Raw genomic sequence first — 22211 nt, forward strand, 5'->3', positions numbered from 1 at the left:
AAAAAATAAATAAGTGCTAGGGATACAACGTACAACGTGATGACTATAGCTAACACTGCTGTATGACACAGGAAGGTCTTTAAGAGAGTAAATCCTAAAAGTTCTCATCACAAGAAGAAAATTTTTTTCTTTCTTCTTTTCTTTTTATCTATGTGAGAATATGGATGTTAGCCCAACTTATTTGTGGTAATCATTTCACAATATGTGTGAATCAAACAATCATGCTTGTATGCCTTAAACTTCTACAGTGATATATGCCGCTATTTCTCAATAAACTGGAAAAAATGTGCTTATGGTCATTAGTTTCTAAACAAAATAAGACCAAACCCAAAAAACCTGCAAACACTCTAGATGTCCACTTAAATGATTAAATTGTTTTTGTAGATTACTTAGGCACTTAGAATAAATGATAAATCCTAACAACAACAACAACAAGAAAGCACAGTTGTTTAAGGTCTCCTGTATTATATTATTGGTTATTTTGAACTTGAAATGCAATTCCCCCCAAGAAACAATGTTAAATTTCTTAAATCTTGATTAAAACTTCTTAAACATAAATTGCAGCTGAACCATGATTAATAGCCAGCTATATTATTTCCACGAGAAACAGCAATCTGAGTTATGACACTAGCAACATGTCTTCCCAATCCTCAACAAGAACAGCTTTCCCTTATTAGAGCTCAGTCCAGAGTGGGTACCCCAAAACCATAACACCAAGACAGCAGGAAACACTGAAGTCCATGAAAGACAGATAGGGAAATACTCTCACTCCCAAAGTAGAAGAAGAAAATTGCTGTCGCCTCCAACAATGGCTCCCACACAGACTTCCTTTCCACCAAGGCCCTTTCAGGCAGCAAGGAATTTAGGATTTTCATAATGGCAAAAACTGAGAGCAGAGAAGGGCGGGAGGGTTAGGACAGGAGATTGCTAGAAAGGGTTCCTACTGCAGGAACTAGAAGAACTGGTAGCAAGAGGTCTCCAGATTTCCAGAGTGTGATAATGCACAAAGGGCAGCAGGAGACTACCGCAATGAGGGGAGAAAGAACCACAGGAAGGTCCAGGCTTGGGCAGCAGCAAACAGCTGTGAGAGACCTCACAGCAAATACTGCAAAGCCACCAAATTCCTTGCTGTTAAAATCAGACATTCACAGATACTCCATTAACAGTGTGGAGGTCTTATGCATGAAGTTCTGAGATATACAAAATGGCATTTACCTGCATAAAGCTTTTAGGATTCCTCACAGTCTGAACTTCAGTTCAATTCTCTCTTGCCCAACTATCTATCATCTTCTCACCCTATACTCTAGCCAAACCCAACTACCTGCAGTTTGCACACATCTTGTGCTCTCTTGGCCTCTGGACTTTCTGTCCTATGTTGGAAAGTCTACTACAAATGTCTACCCTAAAATTTTTCCCATCTCCTACCCTCTCCTCCGTAGAGTAATCCTGAATTCCCCACCCCTCACACCTCTCAAATACCAGAGCCCACCCCTTTCTGTGAAGTTCCATGGCTTTCTCCCCATACCTCCCTATGACACCTAAGCCTATACCACTTACAACCTCATACCAGTATCTTACCTCCTCAAAAAGACCGTCAGGCCTTGAGAGCTATGTGTATACTGATTATATCCTTTTTATCCCCACCTATGCCTGTTTCAGTACTCTACACAGAACAGGCACTAAACAAACAAACAGAACATTTTAGCAAATTTTAAGAGCATGCTTTAACATTTATTCAGCAAAGGAAAACATGAAGTATATGACAGTATGCACATATACACTCATTTGTGTGATTAGTGTGCATGTGTGCGTGTAAGGAGAAAAATGCCAATATAAACAAATGAAATTTTTGAGTGGAGTATCTCAGAATGATTCACAAAGAGGTCTTGAAGAGTATCTTTCACTGATGTAAAATCTAGTAAAGAAACGGGTCAAAGGGAAAATCTATCTTTATCGTGGGCTATAAAAAGGACCATGTGAGGTCATATTTTAATGAAATTCCTCCTGCAGACATGTGGGCAAATACAAACATCACAAATAATTGAAAAGTCTGGTTGCTCAGCTAAAACAGCACTTCTCTCAGGAGGGAGCCGCTTTGAAAATAACTTATGTAAAGTGTCTAAATATGCCAAATCATTGTTCAGCATTTAATTGGAAAACAATTCTGAAAAATCTATCACCGTAAGTCACTACTGTAAAATTATAAAAGGACATACCTTTTTCAGATGAAATACACACCTATGAATTCTGAAGAGGAGCCAATTAAGATTTCACCAATGTAAACACACATTATATGGCGGGGATGGGGGGAACAAAAGCAAAGTTATAAAGTGGTAATGTTAATACTGACTTTTCAAGCAGACAGCACGGGTAGATTCTGGAAACTACATACCAGTATATCTGTCATCAATTCACAACAACACCCCAAACTAATAACTGAATGGACAATGAAAACATTGCCAAAAGAATATGGAAACTATTTGAGTTCTCTAGGAACCTATCATGCCTAGCTTTATTAGCTTTCTCTTTTGATAGCATTACTTAACTGGAAATCACAAATGCTCTAACTCAAATTCAGCAGCACTTGGCAGTTTTTCATGAAGTCACCATAGACAAATTTATACACAGAAACTTGAGTTTTAGTCTGGGTTCTACTATGGACTAGCTATGTGAATAAAAGCCAGTCATTCAACCTTTGCAAACCTCAGATCCCTCACCGGTAAGACAGAGATAACATCTATGCTATCTCTTTTCCAGAGTTGTTTTAAGAATTAAAAGTGTCAATATATTCACAGTGTTTCCTTGGGCCACATATCCATTTGAGAATCCAATGAAAGTGGTGTCTCCCTTGTCTCCCCAAAATGCACATTCACACAAAACTAAATGTACAATTTCAGAAAACCCATGGACCCCTGAAGCCAGAGTTTCTGGTTCAACTTTGTACACCCAGAGCCTACTGTAGTGCTGGAAAGCACTAAACACTCAAAATCTGCTGAATGAAGAAAAAAAAAGATCTGGAAAAACTGGTATAGTCACAGTTAATCAATATATATATTGAAAGCATTATATTATATATTAAAGCATATATATATTAAAAGTATTGATTAACTGACCAAACTATCTGGAATGTAAACTGTACAATTTTTTCCTAGATGACTAATTGGCAACATATATCAAGATTTGCCTTTGGGGCTCCTGGGTGGCTCAATCAGTTGAGCATCCGACTCTTGATTTCAGCTCAGGTCATAATCCTGGGTCATGGGATTGAGACCCTTATGTTAGGCTCCGCACTGAGCGTGGAGCCTGCTTCAGATTCTCTCTCTTCCCCCTCTCTGCCCCTCTCCCCTTCTTATATGATCTCTCTCTCTCTCTCTCTCTCTCCAAAACAAAAAGAAACAGAGAGAGAGAGAGAGAGAGAAAGGCCTTAAAAATGTTTATATCCTTTGATTCAGTAATTCTAAGAATTTACCTTAATAAAAGATTCAGAGATGCATTAAAATACTTAAGTGCTAGGGTAGCCAAATGCATTATTATTTCTAATAGAAAAAAAATCAAAAAAAGCAAGGAGGGGGGGCACCTGGATGACTCAGTTGTTAGAGTGTCTTTCACTCAGGTCATGATCTAGCAGTTCGTGAATTTGAGCCCCATATCAGGCTCATTGCTGTCAGCATAGAGCCTACTTTGGATCTTCTGTCTCCCTCTCTCTCTGCCCCTTCCCAACTTGTGCTCTCTCAAAAATAAAACATTAAAAAAAAAAAAAAGCAAGGAAGAAAGAAAACAGAAAGGAAGGGAGGAAGAGAAGTAAAGGAAAAAAAGAAAGAAAACAATCAGAATACCTTATCATCGGGAAATGGGGAAAGTTACAATATCCAAGTTATAGAATACAACATAAACACATTTTTAAAAAAGTAATTAACAGGGGCACCTGGGTGGCTCAGTTAGTTAAGCATCTGACTCTTGATCTCGGCTCAGGTCATGATCTCATAGTTCATGAGACTGAGCCCCAGGTCAGGCTCTGCACTGACTGTGTGGAACCTGCTTGAGATGCTCTCTCAGTGCCCCTCCCCCACTCACTTTTTTTTTCTCTCTCTCAAAATAAATATTAAAAAAAAGAAAAAAAAAGAGTAAAAACTATACATAACTTATTAACAGTAAGTTAAAAATATTATGTATCTGACACATAATAAACACTATATGTTATACAATTTTTTGAAATCATATATATAACAGGAACCCAATTTTTTAAAATTCTAAATAATGTGGGTGAATGCAAAGAAAGAAGGATGGAAGAAAATGTTAATGATAATTATATCCAGGTGATTTTTTATTTGCTTCTTTATATTTCTCTGTAGTTTCTAAATTTTGTATACCGATCCTATATCATTGTCAAAATCAGAAAAAAATATATACACATACATTCTTTCAAAAAAAAAAAAAAAAGATATCAATCTGGAGTAGAACAATGTTATCAATGGTTTGAAAAGGAACTTATAAAAAGCCCAGGCTATTCAAATTTGCAGTCAGCACAAGGTTTAAGGAATTGCTAACACCAAGAATTCAAAATACCTAAATACAAGATTCAGTACAAGATTCAAATTATTTGGTCTGGCTAAAACACTCTGGTTGAAACCAACAGGACAAAATACGGCATTAAGTTCCCAGACTTCCAATTAAACAAGGCAGATTAACCACAAGTATGTGTCCTTTCCCTCCTGAAACTCCATTAAAATGTCAATAAAGGAATAAAAAGGATGTAGGTACACAAGGACAAAAAGAGGACAGTAAGATTTCAAAGCATTTTTGTAACACTGAAAATTAACAGAAGATGGTAAATGACTAACAAAGCAGAAGAAACCATAACAGAAGAAAGGGGGTTGGTGTCACAGAACACAAGAGACACTTGAGATTCTCAGGACTTGAAAGGCACCACACACGTCAAAATTTAGGGGACAGGATCTAGGGCTGAACACATAGAGGAAGTGTATAAAAATATGTTTATGGAAGGCTTAGATGCCCACGTTCCCTTTTCCACTCACCACAAAGCTAGATGAATAACCTCAATCCCCCCCTCCAGTAGACCAGAGGCACCCTCCCCTAGAGAACTCCAACAAAAAGGCTGCACAATTAGGGAGAGTAGAATCCAGGGACTGAAAACAGGGTGGGGGGATTAACTTAAGTAAAAATCTTTAGGCAGAATGAAAGGACCTGCCACTTTTCCAGACTTTTCCCCAGTCTTTGGCAATCAGGCCCTTACCACCCAGACAGGTATCTGGAAGGACATACTGCACTGTGGTTAAAAGCTCAAACTCTAGCCCTGCGCTCCCTAGGTTCAAATCCTTACCCTGCCACTTTGCATCTGTGAACCCTTGGACAAGTTACCCAACCTCTGGGCCCCAACCTCCTCATCTGAAAAACAAGGATATACACCTCATAACATTGAGGATGAAAACTGTCAAGACTGAGAATCACTGAACTAGAAATACATAAGACTCAGAGTAGCCTTTGGCATTTCCCTTTATCTGTAGCTCTCTTATTTCACTCTAGAGAAGCAAAAGAAATACTTATATTTCTTTTATAATTTCATCCCTCTGTTAAGTTGGGATATTCAGGAAAAAGAAAATTCAAAAGAAGATCAATAAAACAAATGGGAGAAAAGAATCCTCTAGAAGCCATCAATTTTTCAACAATATCCTTCATTATACTGTAAGAATTCTCAAATGAGGGAGAAGGGGAGTGGACAGTGACCTCCCCTGGTTAGGAATTACTATTCCAGATCATCTAAAGATCATAGTAGAACCAATTATCATAAAGAACAGATAGGCACAGGGGTGCCTGGGTGGCTCAGTCCGTTAAGCATCCGACTTTGGCTCAGGTCATGATCTCACAGCTTGTGGGTTTGAGCCCCATGTCCGGCTCTGTGCTGACAGCTCAGAGACTAGAGCCTGCTTCAGATTCTATGTCTCCCTTTCTCTCTACACCTCCCCAACTCTCACTGTCTCTCTCTGTCTCTCTCTCTCTCTGTCTCTCTCTCAAAAATAAACATTTAAAACAATTTATTTTAAAAGAACAGATGGGGAGCGCCTGGGTGGCTCAGTTAAGCATCTGACTCTTGATTTTGGCTCAAGTCATGGTCTCATAATTCGTGAGATCAAACCCGACGTCAGGCTCTGCACTAATAGCACAGAGCCTGCTTGGGATTCTCTCTCTCCTATCTGCCCCGCCCACACTCACAAGTGCGCTCTCTCTCTCTCTCTCTCTCTCAAAATAAATAAACTTAAAAAAAAAAAAAAGAGCTGGGGCGCCTGGGTGGCGCAGTCGGTTAAGCGTCCGACTTCAGCCAGGTCACGATCTCGCGGTCCGTGAGTTCGAGCCCCGCGTCAGGCTCTGGGCTGATGGCTCAGAGCCTGGAGCCTGTTTCCGATTCTGTGTCTCCCTCTCTCTCTGCCCCTCCCCCGTTCATGCTCTGTCTCTCTCTGTCCCAAAAATAAATAAACATTGAAAAAAAAAATTAAAAAAAAAAATTAAAAAAAAAAAAAAAAAGAGCTTACAATGTCTTAATAGCTAAGGATGCAAGAGTGAACAAGAATGCCACTGTCCCTGCCCTAGCAGAACTAAACTACTTAGCAAGCTAGTACAATAGTTTGAGGATAAATCAAACCCTATAATCAATAAACTAATTTAACATTTCATAATTGCTAATACAAAATTAAGTTGGAACTACAGACCCACACTATGTGTGATTAGTATTCCTATCAATGGCCATTTTTAAAATGTAAACTATGTATCAGGAACTTTGATAAATGCTCTACACAAACGACCTCATTTAAATCAAACAATTCTGTCAAGTAGATATCATTTCCCTCATTTCACAGATGAGGAAAATGAGATTCAAAGTGTAAGAATAACTTGTCCATGACTAAACAGGTAGGCAGAGGTGGCACTGGGATGCATCAAGTCTCTCTGACTCTAAAGCACATGTTTTCTCTATTCTGCAATGGCAGGGTTCCAAGAGGTACCCTCTAAAATCATAGGGTAATGCATTCAGGCCTGGTTCAAAGATACCCAACTTAATTCTGCCCTTCTATTTTTAATCTTATTTAAATGATCTTGGTTTAGTATTTTGTCTAATGGTAGTATATAACATTATTAGGAGGAAAAAAAAAAGCTGTACATAAAATCTCAAGTGAGAGGCATCCTACATTGGACTTAAGACTGTCACTCGTTCCCTAAAGGTCAATTTAGTGACCTTTATGAGATAATACCAATTCATTTAACCTGGCAGAATCTACTAAATTTTAAAAAAGGCATGTATATTTATCTGTGTGTGCATGTGTGTGTGTGTGTGTATATATATATACACAGTATTTTCTAGTTTTGAAATATTTCCAAAACTTTATGTTCTTATTTGAATACGCCTTTAGAAGAACCTTTAAAAATCGAATACTTGAGAGATGAAAAGATTAATAATATAAATGTTTCTATAATTCACATAGGGACAGAAGGCTCGAGTTTCCGTGGCATTATTAGTATGCCATGATACGCCTTGGGCAAATCATTTCATCTCTGGGCTTCACTAAGGGGAAATCAGATGACAATCTCTAAGGCGCATCCAACCTTTAAAATTATATGACACCATAAATAACAACCAGGAAACCTAGTAAAACATTTCTCAAAGCATGATCAACTATGTCTTTGAACAGGGCAAGCAAAAGAGAAATCTAATCAGCATTTACTTTTTCATTGGGACCACTTAATTTAGCAGCTCCCTTAGCAGCACATCCGCCTGCGTTGGAGGTGCAGAGCTGAGAAGACTCCAAGGAACCGCCAACTCTCCGGGAATAACACCTGGCCAATCCTTGTGCTTTTCATCAAAAGGTGCTTAGTTGGAAAGGAAAATAAAGCCCACTTTTACAGCCCACGAAAACGTTCCCCTCTATCTAAACAATCTACCCATTTCAGCCTCAAGGAACGAATAAAAGAGGACAAGTGAAAATAGCTGAAAGATTACTCTTCTTTAGTAAACAGGGTGAGGACTTCAAAAAGTGATCAAATATGTCCACGGCAACAAAGCAGGATTCAGAGTTTTTGCCTATTCTCTCTCTCTGGTTCCTCCTTGGTACACTAAGAAATGTGCACCAAATATGTAAAAGGAGAAAGTTATGTGAACAAATGTAGGATTGATGTTCTCAAAGATCCCACATGCCAGTCCAAGTTTTCTCCTTACTTGTAATTAAGTAGTTAAGTTGCCTGATTAAATTAAAACTCAAGCCTTAGGGCATGTTTCCAATAATTTATAAAGTTACAGGCAGGTCACTGTGGTTTAAATTTACAACTTAATTTTATAATTAAGCCCCAAAGAACACAGTGTGGGGAAAGGGTGGGGAGAAGAATACAAATATGTACACCTATTTTCAACAATAACAAAAAATATTCTGAAAACAAGAATGAAATTTAACTAGTCAAAATTAAACAGTATCTTTAAAAATCTCAATTCACATCCGTTTCTCAAAAGTGCAAAAATAGCAGCAATTACGGTTCATTTTACACTTGTAGACAATGAAGTCACAATTAGAGTAAAGAGCTTCAGTAAAATCAATGCAGTAAAAAACAGGATTAAAATTCAGAGTTCCTGATTACAAGATCCAAGCTCTATTCAAAAATCAGGACACCTAATCAAAGATCCTGTAAAAACTCAATTACTCAAGCTTCTGTTCACTGGGTTAAAAATGTCTATGCAGGAGGAAATATACTCTCTGGCTAATTTCACAGAGAAAAATTAGAAGTTTAAACACTTTAAACTCAAAGGGCCTGATAAAATAGATACCTGCATAATAAATAGATGAGGATTTTTTTCCAATTTTAACAAGTCTTTGACCTAAAATTTAAAACCACACTATCTTACAAGAATTGAAAGAGTAAATTAACACCCACTGATAAATACATTCTGAGCCAATGGTACAGGTCTGAATTTGAGGCTTTACACAGAATTTTAAATATCCATATACCCTGCACCTCCAGAAACTATGAAATCTCCTGACAGCCTTCCCTAACCACATATGTCCAATAACTAGAAGGTTTACTAGAAATCACTTTTCAGGAAGAAATAGGTTAGGGAAATAAAATTTTAACAAATATTTACTTTATTATTTTACAAATATTCAAAATAAACCTTTGTTACTTACTAACATACTTTTCTCAATGCAACTTAACTTACAGATTAAAACATTTTTTAGAGTTTAAAGCAGTGGTTCTCTAAAGTCAATCAGCAATGTCTGATGACAGGCTGGACTGTCACAACCGGAAGGTGCTACTGGCACTTACTGGGTAGAAGCCAAGAACTTTGCTAAACATCCTACAAAGTACAGGACAGCCCCCCACAAAAAAGAATATCTGGCCCCAATGTCAATAGTGTCAAAACTGAGAAAACCTAGTCTATAATCTGACTTGTACTATAAGGACTATTAAGGTTTACTTACCTTTGAATTTAATATCCAGACCACTAAATTCCAATTCAACTCCTTGAAGTGCTTCTCCGAGAGTTTCATGGTAATGACTGATACTTTTTTTTGACCCCACACAAAATGGAAGTGAAAAGTACTTATATGTCTCTTGGCGATTATGGTAGGGCCCAACAGTATTCATCCATAAGACAACTTCCTCTTTATCATGATACTGAAACAAACAAACAAACAAACAAAAAAACAAATTATAAATTTTTTAATCTAATTCAAATTAAGGGAGTATTTGTTATATGATCTAAACAAAAGTGTACTGTGTTTGGGAAGCTATAAAATACTGGAGGTTTATTTTATTTTAATCTGATGATCAATGTCCATACCTTACAAAGACACTTGTTGAATTTTAAAATCGTATCTTCTGAGTGTGATCTCAGGCAGATCCATCTTTTCTAAACTTTGTTTTACAGAAGGTATTGTTTAAACAAAGTCCAATAGCACATAAGAGTTCAACAGCACATCAAATAATGGCGAACCCAGAACCAGTATTATTCACCATGCTAACATGGACAAGGAAGGAGGAAAGAAAATCAATAGCTTACCCAGAAACTCATGCTAATCATTAGAAACTACAAAATCTAATGTTGCCAGCAAGCGCAAATAAAATTTCATCTCCTTTCTGATCTTTTCCGTGGCCATTGGTCTAGGTACTAGAAATGACTAAACAAGAGGAAGAGAAACCCATGCTATGGAAATCTCCACAGTCCACTCAAGCCATCATTCTATCTTCCCCCTTCACTAGCCTGAAAGACATGTACTGTATGCATACTTCTTTGGATAAGTAACAATGATTCTCGCCATCAGTAAATACCATCTGTAGCTAAATCTGGAGTGTGGTCCAATGACTGTGGGTAGGTGACTCCACCTTTCCAGGGTCCAATTGGGGAATGTGCCAAAGATTTCTAAAATCTTAAGTTTAAAATTCCAATGATTCTATGAAAAGCAATTACCCATAGCAACATAAACTGAAGACAAGATAGGATACAATTTAGGTCAACTAACAGTGCAGACATTAAATCACTGATCAATTATTTACCGAGTGCCTGCTACATTCAATAATTGAGTTTATAGCTGAGGATACAGCTGTTAACAAGACAGGTTCCCTGCCCTACTGGAGCTCAAAGCCTAAAGGGAAAGATGGACATTGAACAAGTAATTATAATAAAGTAGAGTGCTAAGGAGCATGTACTAGAGAAAGCTAATCAACTAACCAACTACCAAATTCTTACCTCTAAAACTAATATAAAAATATTTTTTTAATCAAAATCCAACCTCTCCAAAAACAAACTCATGCCACCCAAATCTACCCTTTCATCTTTGTTTTTCTAATGGTATCACCATTCACTCGCACATGGAAACTCAAACCCCAAGTCTCTCTGCATTCCAAAACCACACTGACTTGTCTACTCTTACCCAAAGCATCTACATCTTCCTTTTGATTCACACCACCAGCATCCTAGGAGTTAGATATAATCACCTCATCTTCAAATTTAATAAATGTCTCAATGTATATAAAACATCGTTTAGGTCATTAAGAAAATAATAAACTATCTTATTTTTTGAATACATGAGACACGTACCAAGCATAGTGTTAGGTGTTAAGGACACACAGTTGACCCTTGAACAATGCAGGGTTAGGGTCACCAACCCACCATGCAGTCAAAAATCCATACGTAACTTTTGACTACCCCAAAACTTAACTGCGAATAGCCTTGTTGATCAGAAGCCTTACCAACAACATAAACAATCGATTAACACATTTTTGTATGTTATATGTATTATATACTGTATTCTTACAATAAAGTAAGTTAGAGAAGAGAAAATGTTAAGAAAACTGTAAGGAAGACAAAGTACATTTGTCATATTGCACTGTATTTACGGAAAAAAATCTGCATGTAAGCAGAACTACGCAGTTCAAACCTGTGTTGTTCAAGGGTCAATGTACAGATAAATAAAATACCGTCCTTTCCTTTAAGTTCACAATCTATAGTGGAAGACAAGTAAATGATTAATGATGAAGAAATAGTGTGAAAACTAAGGTAATAAAGGGCTATCATAGCAGCAACAAAGGAATCATTAATTCTGCTTTGGCAGAGAAGAAAATTCTCTAACAATATAGAAAATCATAAACCATTTCAAGTGAACTCAGAAAAACAACTATAGATAATCTTCACGTATGAAGGAAGGAATCAAAGGTCTGAATATATCCATACATCCCCATTCAGCTGACAAAGCTATTACGCCACCACTCTTCATCTGATGCTCATGGTCACACAGCACTAATCAATCAAGGCACTCCTTTACAGAGACGGTTATAGCATAAGAATTCTCAAAACAGTGCGCTAAACCAATCAATGATCAACTGACCATAGCTGGTATTAGAACTGAAACCTGCTCACTTGGCAGAAACCTCTCTGCATAGTATAACCTACACAAAAAGTATTTAATAAATACAACGGGAAAACAATGAAAAAAAAACACAGAAAAAATGCTGAAATGTAAAGTTCATTAGCAACTTACTAAAAAAAAGTTTGAAGTATGCGTACCGACTGATATGTGCACTGATTGCAATAGTTCCCTTTTAGAGAAAAAGGGAAGGTAACAAAATACATCTATTTAAGATTAGAATGCTGAACAAGAGGACCTATCAATGAGGACCTTGTCATTAATCCTGCCGAGTCTGCAGAAATGTTTAAATGTTACTTGGGAAAATAAGCACAAAAATATTTTTTCTATCAATTCCAATACTCATAATTCCTTTAAAAATAGACAAAAATTTGAACTTAAATACTTATTTAAAAAGGGCATTCTTTTTTTTATACAAACTGAAACATAAAATAACTGAAGGGTCACAGCGTGTGTTCAACGACACATTCCGAAGTCACTTATTTTAGTCATTCGTGAAACCTGAATGGGGCAGTACAGCTGTGGCCACATGACGGAAATTGCACTGTAACAAAACGTACACCGTTCTGTAACCCTCCTGGGAAGAGGACTGAAATAATAATTAGAAATATATATAGATGTGTAATATATACACACCTTCACACACACACATACGGGGGGTGTGGTTAGGCTAAAGATTAATGCAAAAATGCTTCTTTTCCTTTACATCACTCCTTATGCAGACCATGATCAATATAATTAACTTAATTAAAATGTTACTTTTCTTTGCAGTTCTTGATTACCCCTGAAAGTAAGTGCTCCCAAGACAAGGTCAAGACAAGAGTTCTTTTTCAAGAGAGAAAATGTGCCTTAAAAATATCTTGAAATTAGAAACTATCAAAAGGAAGACTTTACACAATGTTTTTTAAGAGAAAAAACACTTTTCCTTTCCCTAAAGCTGCTGAGAAAGTCCCTGAGCTCCACCAATCCATGAGCAGAAAGCAACAGAGGGAAGGCTCTTCTCTCTACTCTGGCCAAAAGGCTAACCTAATTCACTTTCAAAACATTCCATGAAGTCCTAGCAAGCTCATTTTAAATCCTTTCCTTGGAAAAACTATGAGTAGGCCAATGACACTGAGAAAGACAGAGATTTGCAACTTACCTGCTGAGTGTAACCAGGAGAAGGGGAGAAAAAGCAAGGGAGCATAGCAGGGACCAGGGGACCCTTGAGCATGGCAGTAGTAGTCCCTTCCGTGAGGCCTACCTGGGAAGTAGCCAAGCGAGAGGAGGCCAATCCAGACCACCTGCATATTTCACCTCACCGTTCTATTCATTTTCCGGTTCTCGGAAGAGTTTCAGTTATACTAAATTTCTGAGCCATCCCCTCCAGCCCAAATGGTTTATAATATTGTCTTCCCTTCCTTTTCTTCTCCACCTTGTTTCTCATGCCATTCCCCCAAATCTATAATGCCCTCCTTCTCTCCACTTTGTCAATTTCTACTTATCCTTCAAAACTACTCAAATCCTTTCTCAAACCCTCTAATCCTCAGCTAAAGCCTTAACAGATCAATCCCTAACATGATCTCACCATCTTTTCTGATTGTATTAGCTAACACTTATTAAGCACATACTCTGTGCTAGGCAAACTAAGGTCTTTACATGAATATTTAATCCTCTCAAAATTTTATTAAAACAGATGCTTTTATTTTCCCCATTAAAAAAATTTCTTTTACTGTTTATTTTTGAGAGAGAGACAGAGCGTGAGTGGGGGTGGGGGGGGGGGCAGAGAGAGGGGGAGACACAGAGCTCCTTCAGGCTCTGAGATGTCAGCACAGAGCACAACGCGGGGCTCGAACCCACAAACCGTGAGATCATGACTTGAGCCGATGTCGGATACCCAACTGACTGACCCAGAAAGATGCCCCTATTTTCCCCATTTTACACATTAAAATAGAGAACAAAGATGTTAAATAATTTGTCCAACATCATATAACTAATTAGTATCACATTTACAAGTTTAGGACTACACTTTTGCTAATCCCAAGTCAGTTTCATTAACTAAAGAGCAAAAACTAAATGAAGAAAATATGATAAAAATACAGCTGTACAGAGCAACTAAAGACAGTTACTGAATACTGAACAACTTTTCCATTTGAACCTTTAATCTGCCTTAAAGAAGAAAACCTTCCTAAGAAGTGACTTGTGTTCTAATTTCAAAAGGCCTGACCTTTATTCTCAAGATGTCACCAATGTTAGGCCTCTCTTAAATACTGTTTATGTGCTGGGAAAGGAGAGACACAGAAGTTTCTCTCCTTGATAGAAATCATGAATTAATTTTTCTTAGGAAGAACACTTTAGGAGATAGTGTTACTGATGTACTCATGTAAAATCTGAATAAAGAAATGATACTTTGGGGGCGTCTGGGTGGCTCAGTCAGTTAAGCATCCGACTTCAGCTCAGGTTACGATCTCATGGTTTGTGGGTTCGAGCCCCATGTCGGGCTCTGTGCTGACAGCTTGGAGCCTGGAGCCTGCTTTGGATTCTGTGTCTCACTCTCTCTCTGCCCCTCCCCTACTCACGCTCTGTCTCTCTCTGTCTCAAAAATAAAATAAACATTAAAAAAAAAAAAGAGAGAGAGAATTTATACATACAGGAGAAGGACTAAGGGCTCAGAATAAGCACACAAATGCCACCACTTCCATGGGATGAGGTAAAATATACAATGTTTGCTTTCTTTTTTTTTAGATTGAAGTAGAGATTTGGGGAAGATTTTTTCCACTCTTTATATAAATATATTATTTTAAAGCGTTGCATATTCAAGAACAGGAATCTGAGTATGACCCACACCCAGATAAAATTAATAAAAGCATAAACTTTGCACCATTCTTCAGGTTAATTCACTTAAGTGCCTTAAGTGATATGAGAAGAAATTGTGGTTGAGCCAACTAAGTAGCCAAATTTCTGAGATGGGAGTATTCTAGTAATGTATTTTATTGAGTTTGTATATATACTATGCACACTCTTTATTATACATATGTATGTATAATATAAGCATATTACACATGTTTGCTTTAAAACACGTATCAGAGTGGGGTGCGTGGCTGGTTCAGTCAGAAGAGCATGAGACCCTTGATCTCGGGATCGTGAGTTCGAGCCCCACACTGGATACAGAGATTACTTAAATTAGAAAAAAAAAAAAAAAAAAACTTAAAAAAAATTTAAAATACATATCTGAGAATGCAAAATTTAGTTCTCAAAGTGTTTCAGAAATCGTAATTTTGATGCCTTTTATTTATTTAAAACACACATCAGATTCTTAATATAAATAAATATAATTATAAAATATAGAAATAGATTTTTAGATAATCTCTTGAGATAACTGTGCTCTCTATCTCCCTCTCTCTCAAAATAGCTTTGTACCTAAATAAACTTTTAGTCTACCACAGAGTACAGCCGAAAATAGGACAACGAATTATGGCATTCCTAAAACTAGATCTATATTACAGCACTCACAAATTCACCTGCAGCAAAGTTTATTCTCTTTATAAATCTTCAAAGAAGTTTTAAGAGTTCCCAAACTCCCAACAGAGACAAAGACAAGAAGCTGCCATTTGACAAAGTAAAGCAAACAAACAATTTCTGAAATCACTCGGTGGTGTGCTAAGTGTTTATAGCAGAGGCTGAGTGTATGCTACCCTAGGTACAGATTGGGCCCTTCTAACATCACCTACCAGAGGTACAATGGGCCACAAAGAAATGCGATTTTAGATTAGTTAGGGCCACTAAGTCATAACAGCATCCCAAAGACCATGCATCCTACATGAACAATGGTCTGGATTTGTTCGCTGTGCTTTAAGCAATGGGTTTCATGCTTCCAACACTGCATATTTCTTGTCTCTAGCAGCTCCCTCATCATTCAAGTCACTCAACAGGCATTGATTAAATGCCACTGTGCCAAGCACAGAGCCTGGGTATGTAACAGACAACAAACAAAAACAAAAACAAAAAACCTGACTTTGTGATCCTGAGGAAACAGAACCCATAAAATTTCAAGGCTACAGTATAAACCATAAAATGCATTGAGATTCTTGTGCCCTTCATTATTGGTTTTTGGTGCTGACATCTTTACATATTATTCCTGTGGAAATTTTACTTACAACATAGGTAGAAAAAGGAAGAACTAGAGAGTCACTAGGCCTCTTCAGGCCTTAGGAAAATGAGTGTGTTGGATTAAATGATCTCAAATCTTTCCAGTTCTAAAATTCTGGTTCGCAATCTGAAATATTTTTAACAGAGTCCTTTGGAATCTGGGGAGACACGGTACTCTAACTATAGACCTTTCCAAGTCCTCTTGGTTTCAGAAAACAAAATAAGCACAAACCACACCTTATACATCCTTCACTCACTCTGAAAAGTCCTTTTTATAATCCTTGAATCACATATTAAGTGCCTTTCAGGGAAGTGTTCTTTAATTTTTTATTCCAAACAGTATGCGCTGCATATATGATTCAACTTTAGAAAACTGAAAGGATACATCTTTATATATTCTAGATGTGTACATACTTTAGAAGTCAACAGCACATTCCCTTCTCATTATTCTTATGAGAATATTAAAAGGACTCTGCATAAATAAGCACTTAAAAAATAACATGACAGGGGCGCCTGGGTGGCGCAGTCGGTTAAGCGTCCGACTTCAGCCAGGTCACGATCTCGCGGTCCGTGAGTTCGAGCCCCGCGTCAGGCTCTGGGCTGATGGCTCAGAGCCTGGAGCCTGTTTCCGATTCTGTGTCTCCCTCTCTCTCTGCCCCTCCCCCGTTCATGCTCTGTCTCTCTCTGTCCCAAAAATAAACGTTGAAAAAAAAAATTAAAAAAAAAAAAATAACATGACAAATAGTCAGCTGAATCCTAATTTAGTAGGTAAAACAAGAGAAATAAGAGGCTTTGTGAAACTATATAAACTAGTTATCCCTTCCTAAGACCAGCTATATAACTAGTGGGGCCCAGTACAAAATAAAAATGCAGGTCTCCTTGTTCAAAACTTATTAAGGGGTGCCTGGCTGGCTCAGTTGGTGGAACATGTGACTCTTAATCTTGGGGTCGTGAGTTTCAGCCCCATGTTGGATGCAGAGATTGCTTTAAAAAAATTATTAAAAATTTCGAGATGGTGGGGCATCTGGGTAGCTCGGTTGGGTAAGCATCCAACTCTTGACTTCAGCTCAGATCATGATCTCATGGTTTTTGAGTTTAAGCTTCGCGTCAGGCTCTGCGCTGACAGTGAGGAGCCTGCTTGGGATTCTCTTCCTCTCTGCCCCACCCGTGCGTGCGTGCGTATGTGCGCGCGTTTTCGCACTTTCTATCAAAAATAAATAGGGGCACCTGGGTGGCTCAGTCGGTTGTCTAACCGGCTTGGGTCAGGATCTCACAGGTCGTGAGTTCGAGCCCCCCCCCCCCCCCCCCCCACCATCCGGCTCTGTGCTGACAGCTCAGAGCCTGGAGCCTGCTTCAAATTCTGTGTCTCCCTCTCTGTCTACTCCTCCCCCACTCACTCTTTGTCTCTCTCTGTCTCTCTCTCAAAAGTTAAAAATAAACTTTAATAAAAATAAATAAAACACTTAGGGTTTTTTTTTTTCATTTTTTAAAAATATTTATTCATTTATTTTGAGAGCAAACGCAAGCCTGAGCAGGGGAGGAGCAGAGAAAGGGAAAGAGAGAATCCCAAACAGGCTCCAAGCTGTCAGCGCAGAACCCAACGTGGGGCTCAATCCCACGAATGTGAAATCATCACCTGAGCCAAAATCAAGAATCGGACGCTCAACCAAATGAGGCACCCAGGCACCCCAAATAAATATTTTTTAAAAATTTCTGGATAGTAACGGCAGAGCATCAAAGCAAGCACAGTATCCACATGCTTGCACAAGTTACTGACTGCACATGTCAAATGCGCGTTAAGGGGACCTTATCTCTCTTTAATGCTAAGCAAACATCTCCTCAGTAACAACCCATTACGGAGTTAGACTTACACAAAAATTTCTTTAAGCAGCTAAAACTACTATCAATACAGACAACTACTCAATTTAATACCAAGTGTTTGTCCTATTTTTAGGATAAAGGGCTGCAGAGTATATCCCATAATAGTGTAGAGGATGATTAATTTACACTGCCTGAGCTAAAATCCTACCTCCATCCCCACTGGCTGTGTGGTCTCAGACAAGTAACTTAAACTCTCTGATGCTGGTATACTCATCTATAAAAAGGGTATAATAGTATCTTCCTCACATGATTATTTATATTTAAAGTAAGAGTTAATATACATAAAGTACTTAAAATAGTGCCTCACACATTGTTGCCACAAAAGTCCTATTAATTATTATTCCTACCTGGAAATTGTCTTCACAGAAAGTCAACCTAAAGGGCAAACTTTAACTTCTGAAAATTGCTCTTTAATTAATAATTCAATCCCACAAGTTTTTATTACACAGCTACTCAGCAACCTTCCCTTGGCAATTTTTCTCTTCCTTCAGTATCATTCTCTCTTACTACGTACTTCTGCCTTCTTGGTGGGAAAAAAAATTCACTTGACTGTAACTTTTTCTGTATTTTTATCTGGTTAAGGTGAATGACCAGTTTCAAGAAATATTTTCAAGAAACTTAAGAAAAATAAAAATTTTGGCTAACAGCCAAAAAAAAAAAAAGACACTTATCTAAATTCTATACTTATAGCTTAATGCTAGTCTTCCTATAACCTTTTTGCTTTTTAAATAATGTATATTAATAACAGGTAACCAAGTGAGACCAATTCAATGTAGATATGAATAAAATGAAGTAGATTCTAAATTTTTTGTCCAGCAATTATCTCACACATACTATGTCCTCTCAAAAACCTTTTCTCATATATTTTATATTCAATTACTGGCATAAAAAATTGAATTCTCCGCAATGAAATTTCAATGAAATTTGTATTTGCATTTTAAATCTGCAAATTAAACTCAGGCCTTTTTATATACCTCCAATTTGTGAAATTTTAATTAAGTTTTCCCTATTTATAGCAGTTTATATAAAACACAAAATCAAAAAGGAGGATACTCATCTTAAATTTGTATGCCTGTACCATGGAACTATAGTTAAGAGAGAGTTTTGAGTTTTATTTGGTAACTTTCCTTAAGTGTTCAAAAAATTGGAAAAATATTAGTGACAGTACAATTGACTAAAAGGATGCCCACTGCAAATGAACAGTTCTTACACTTCAATATGTTACTGACAGAGAAAATGACAGAAAACAGTTTTTCAATTCAACTGTTTAAACTGTGAACAAAATTATCTTAAGGTGAAGTCACAAATAAAACACAAAAACATGTCAATGATTTCAGATGTGGGTCTCTAAAAAAAAAAAAAAAAAATACAGGAAGTTTCTGGCTGTGACTGAAGGTATAATAGCCAAAAGCTTAGCGCTTTCATTAGCTAAATTAAAAGCTCAGCCAATCCAGCAACTAGAGAAAAGAAGTGTGGTTAATTACAAATAAAATCTAAAGGATGGTCCACTGAATATTTAAGAATGATTGCTTCACTTTCTCACTTATCAGAAATGACAGAAGATTCCCCCCAAATCTTTCAGATTTAGAACATACACAACCTCTCACGCAAAATCATGTCATTACTGAGTTACAGAATTAAAAAAAAAAAAAAAAAAAAAAATTACTCCCTAAGCAACATCTCTATTTACAAGACTTCCTGCGTGGCTCACAGCTACCACTCTGAAAACCATCGAGTTACAGCCCTAAGTGAAAGTCACTTTTAGAGTCGTTAACATCCACGCTTTGATGTGAAAAAGCCAGTTAAATAAACAGCCAACCAATTTTAAGGCAAATGCAAAAGGGACTATCCCCGGCCTACAGGAAGCACGAGGAACGCAAGACCCTTACAGCCAGAAGCTGCCTGGAGACCACCGGGATGGGAGCCTCATCCAGGGGCTAGAAGGGTGAGCAGAAAGTTACAAGAAAGGCCCAGAACTGAGTGCGTGTAGACTGAGTGCCCGCGTGTACACGTGTAACCTGCTCTTCACCCCAAGTTTATCAATGCTGTCCCCACGCCAGGGTTTTCATCCGGTTTGGGCAGGAGAGAAAATAAAGGCTGGTGAGGACCATAAAAGTGGTGGATATTTCCTGGTCGGTGTATGACGGGTAATCGTAACGCATCCATCTTCCGCTGTGTCGCAGACCCCAGTAGCCAGAGCACAGCTCCCCTCCCTGGGGGCACCAGCCCCGAGCCCCGCAGCCCGCGCCCCTCTCCGGGAAAGTGAGCGCCGACCCTCACCACGCTCCCTCCCAGACCCCCAGACCTCAGAGCTTGGCGCCATTTAGGTGCGGGTAGGGGAAGGAGGCCCAGGCACTCGGGAACGGAGTCTTGCCCGGGAAGCGCACACAAATGCCTCCTCCCAGCTCCCGGGGTTCCTGCTCCACCAGGCCCAACCGGAAGGCGCCCTCGGCGGCCGCGAGGCTCCGCCGGGCCGCCCAGCCCTCCAGGCCGCGCCGAGCCGGACGGGGCGGCGGGTCGGGTCGGCAGGCCGAGGGCGGCCGCGCCGGCCGGGGGCCCCTCTCACCGTGTGCTCGTGCTCGTCCGCCCGGGCCCGGGGCAGCAACAGCAGCAGCAACAGCGCGGCGGCCGCCGCCACGCCGGGAGCGCCCGGCAGCGGCCTCATCCTCCGCGCTCCCACCGGCCCGGCGCCGGCCCACCGACTCCTCCTCCGCCGCCGCCGCCTCCGCCTTCGCCGCGGCCGATTAGCATCCACGGGGCGCGGACAGACGCACGGGGCCCGGGCCCAGCCGCTGGCTCCTCCGCGCCGCCGCCGTCACCGCCCGCTCCCGAGCCTCCCCCGCCCCCCGGCGCCTCTCAGCCTCTTCCTCTGACTCAGCCACGTCATCCGGCCACCCCGGCACACGCCGGAAGTGCCTCGCGACGCGGGGCCGCAACCGCTGCCGGGCGCCCCACCCGGGAGGCACGAGTTGCGGCCTCCGAGGGCCACATCTCCGGTCACCTCGCACGCCGCCGGGTCGCCCGGCCCGCTCGGACCTCCGGGCCGGCCTCCGTTGGGCCTCGGCAGCGGTGGCGCGCACTCACGGCCTCGGCCTGGCGCCCCTCGCGGGTGCTGGACGCGCTCCTCGGGCCGCTCCGGGCCGCGTCCGGCGCTGGAAGCCGTGTGACCTTGGCCAAAACGTTTTAAGTTTTCCTGGCCTCGTTTTCTTCGGCTGCGAAATGGGGTGCGACCCGCAGCCTCTGGAGCTTGGAATCCGTTAAGATACCCCTTGCAAGGCTCCCGTCCCCCGCTGTGAATTGAATGACTCACGCGCTCCCCTCATCATCATCTTGGGGGATTGTTGGACAGGGGTGGATAAGTGTTTTAGAGTCACTTCATATTTGTCGGGCCCCTACTATTTCAATCTTGTTGAAATTCTTGTTCATTTATCTGCCCACTTATATTGTTGGTGTCCCGTCCACAGACAGAAACACCTCCTGGAATCTAAGTCCTTTTGTAAGCAGGGAACCTGTGCGCCGCAGCCCTGGTTTCTGTGCCTAGACCAGTGCCAGACCTGTAGTAGGAACTAAAAAATTGCTCGTCCTAGGAATATGGATCCACCATCTACACAGTCCTCTGAGCCAAAAAGCTGGAACTTTAGTCGGATGTCTCTATCTTTCAGCCATCAGCAGTCAACAAGTGTTAGCATTTGGTATCTTAGAAATGTCTCAAAAACTTATTTTTCCTTTCTTTCTTATGCCAGTAACAGCTAATCTCCATCTGACTACATATTGCAACAGCCTAACAGGATCCCTGCCACCAATCTTCCCTCCCTATTTATCCTCCCCAACAGGTGCCAGAGTGATCTTTCTAAAAAGAAACCTGATTATATCACGCTCTTGTTTAGAACACTCCTTAAATATTGTTTAAATAGATCATGGAATCAGAGCTAAAATTTTCAACTCCCATGCACTGTTCCGAGCACTTTACACGTGTTGACTCTTAATCTTCACCAAAACCCTATGAAAAGGCACTCTTGGTGTGTTCATCTTACAAGTATGATAACCGAAACACAGAGAAGTTAAGTGGCTTGCTGAAAGAGCAGTTCCAAGCAGTTTTGTTCCAGAATCTTACTACTAATGGATTTCTATCTGTACAACCATTTCTAAAACTGAAATAGGCCTGTTTGTACTGGCATGCAATGATATTAAGAGATACTTTTAAATAGAAAAAGTTGACAGAATATAATCCCATTTTAAATGGTACTATATTAGTCTACCCATAGCAAACGATCTGAAAGA

The 22211-nt window shown here is 39.6% G+C and overlaps 1 protein-coding gene across 1 annotated transcript in view; it reads right to left on the reverse strand.

Annotated features, from left to right (window-relative positions):
- Nucleotides 1–20788, reverse strand: part of TM9SF3 (transmembrane 9 superfamily member 3) — a 70191-nt gene extending 49403 nt beyond the window's left edge. Inside the window, exons 1-2 of the mRNA XM_045438393.1 lie at nt 20497–20788; nt 9477–9672 (exon numbers count right to left, since the gene is read on the reverse strand). Coding sequence (XP_045294349.1) covers nt 9477–9672; nt 20497–20595 — 295 coding nt within the window. The 5' untranslated portion in view covers nt 20596–20788. The remainder of the gene's footprint in view (nt 1–9476; nt 9673–20496) is intronic.
- Nucleotides 20789–22211: the final 1423 nt, after the last annotated feature.

This window comes from Leopardus geoffroyi, chromosome D2, assembly GCF_018350155.1.
Source record: "Leopardus geoffroyi isolate Oge1 chromosome D2, O.geoffroyi_Oge1_pat1.0, whole genome shotgun sequence".
NCBI classification, from domain to species: Eukaryota; Metazoa; Chordata; class Mammalia; order Carnivora; family Felidae; genus Leopardus; species Leopardus geoffroyi.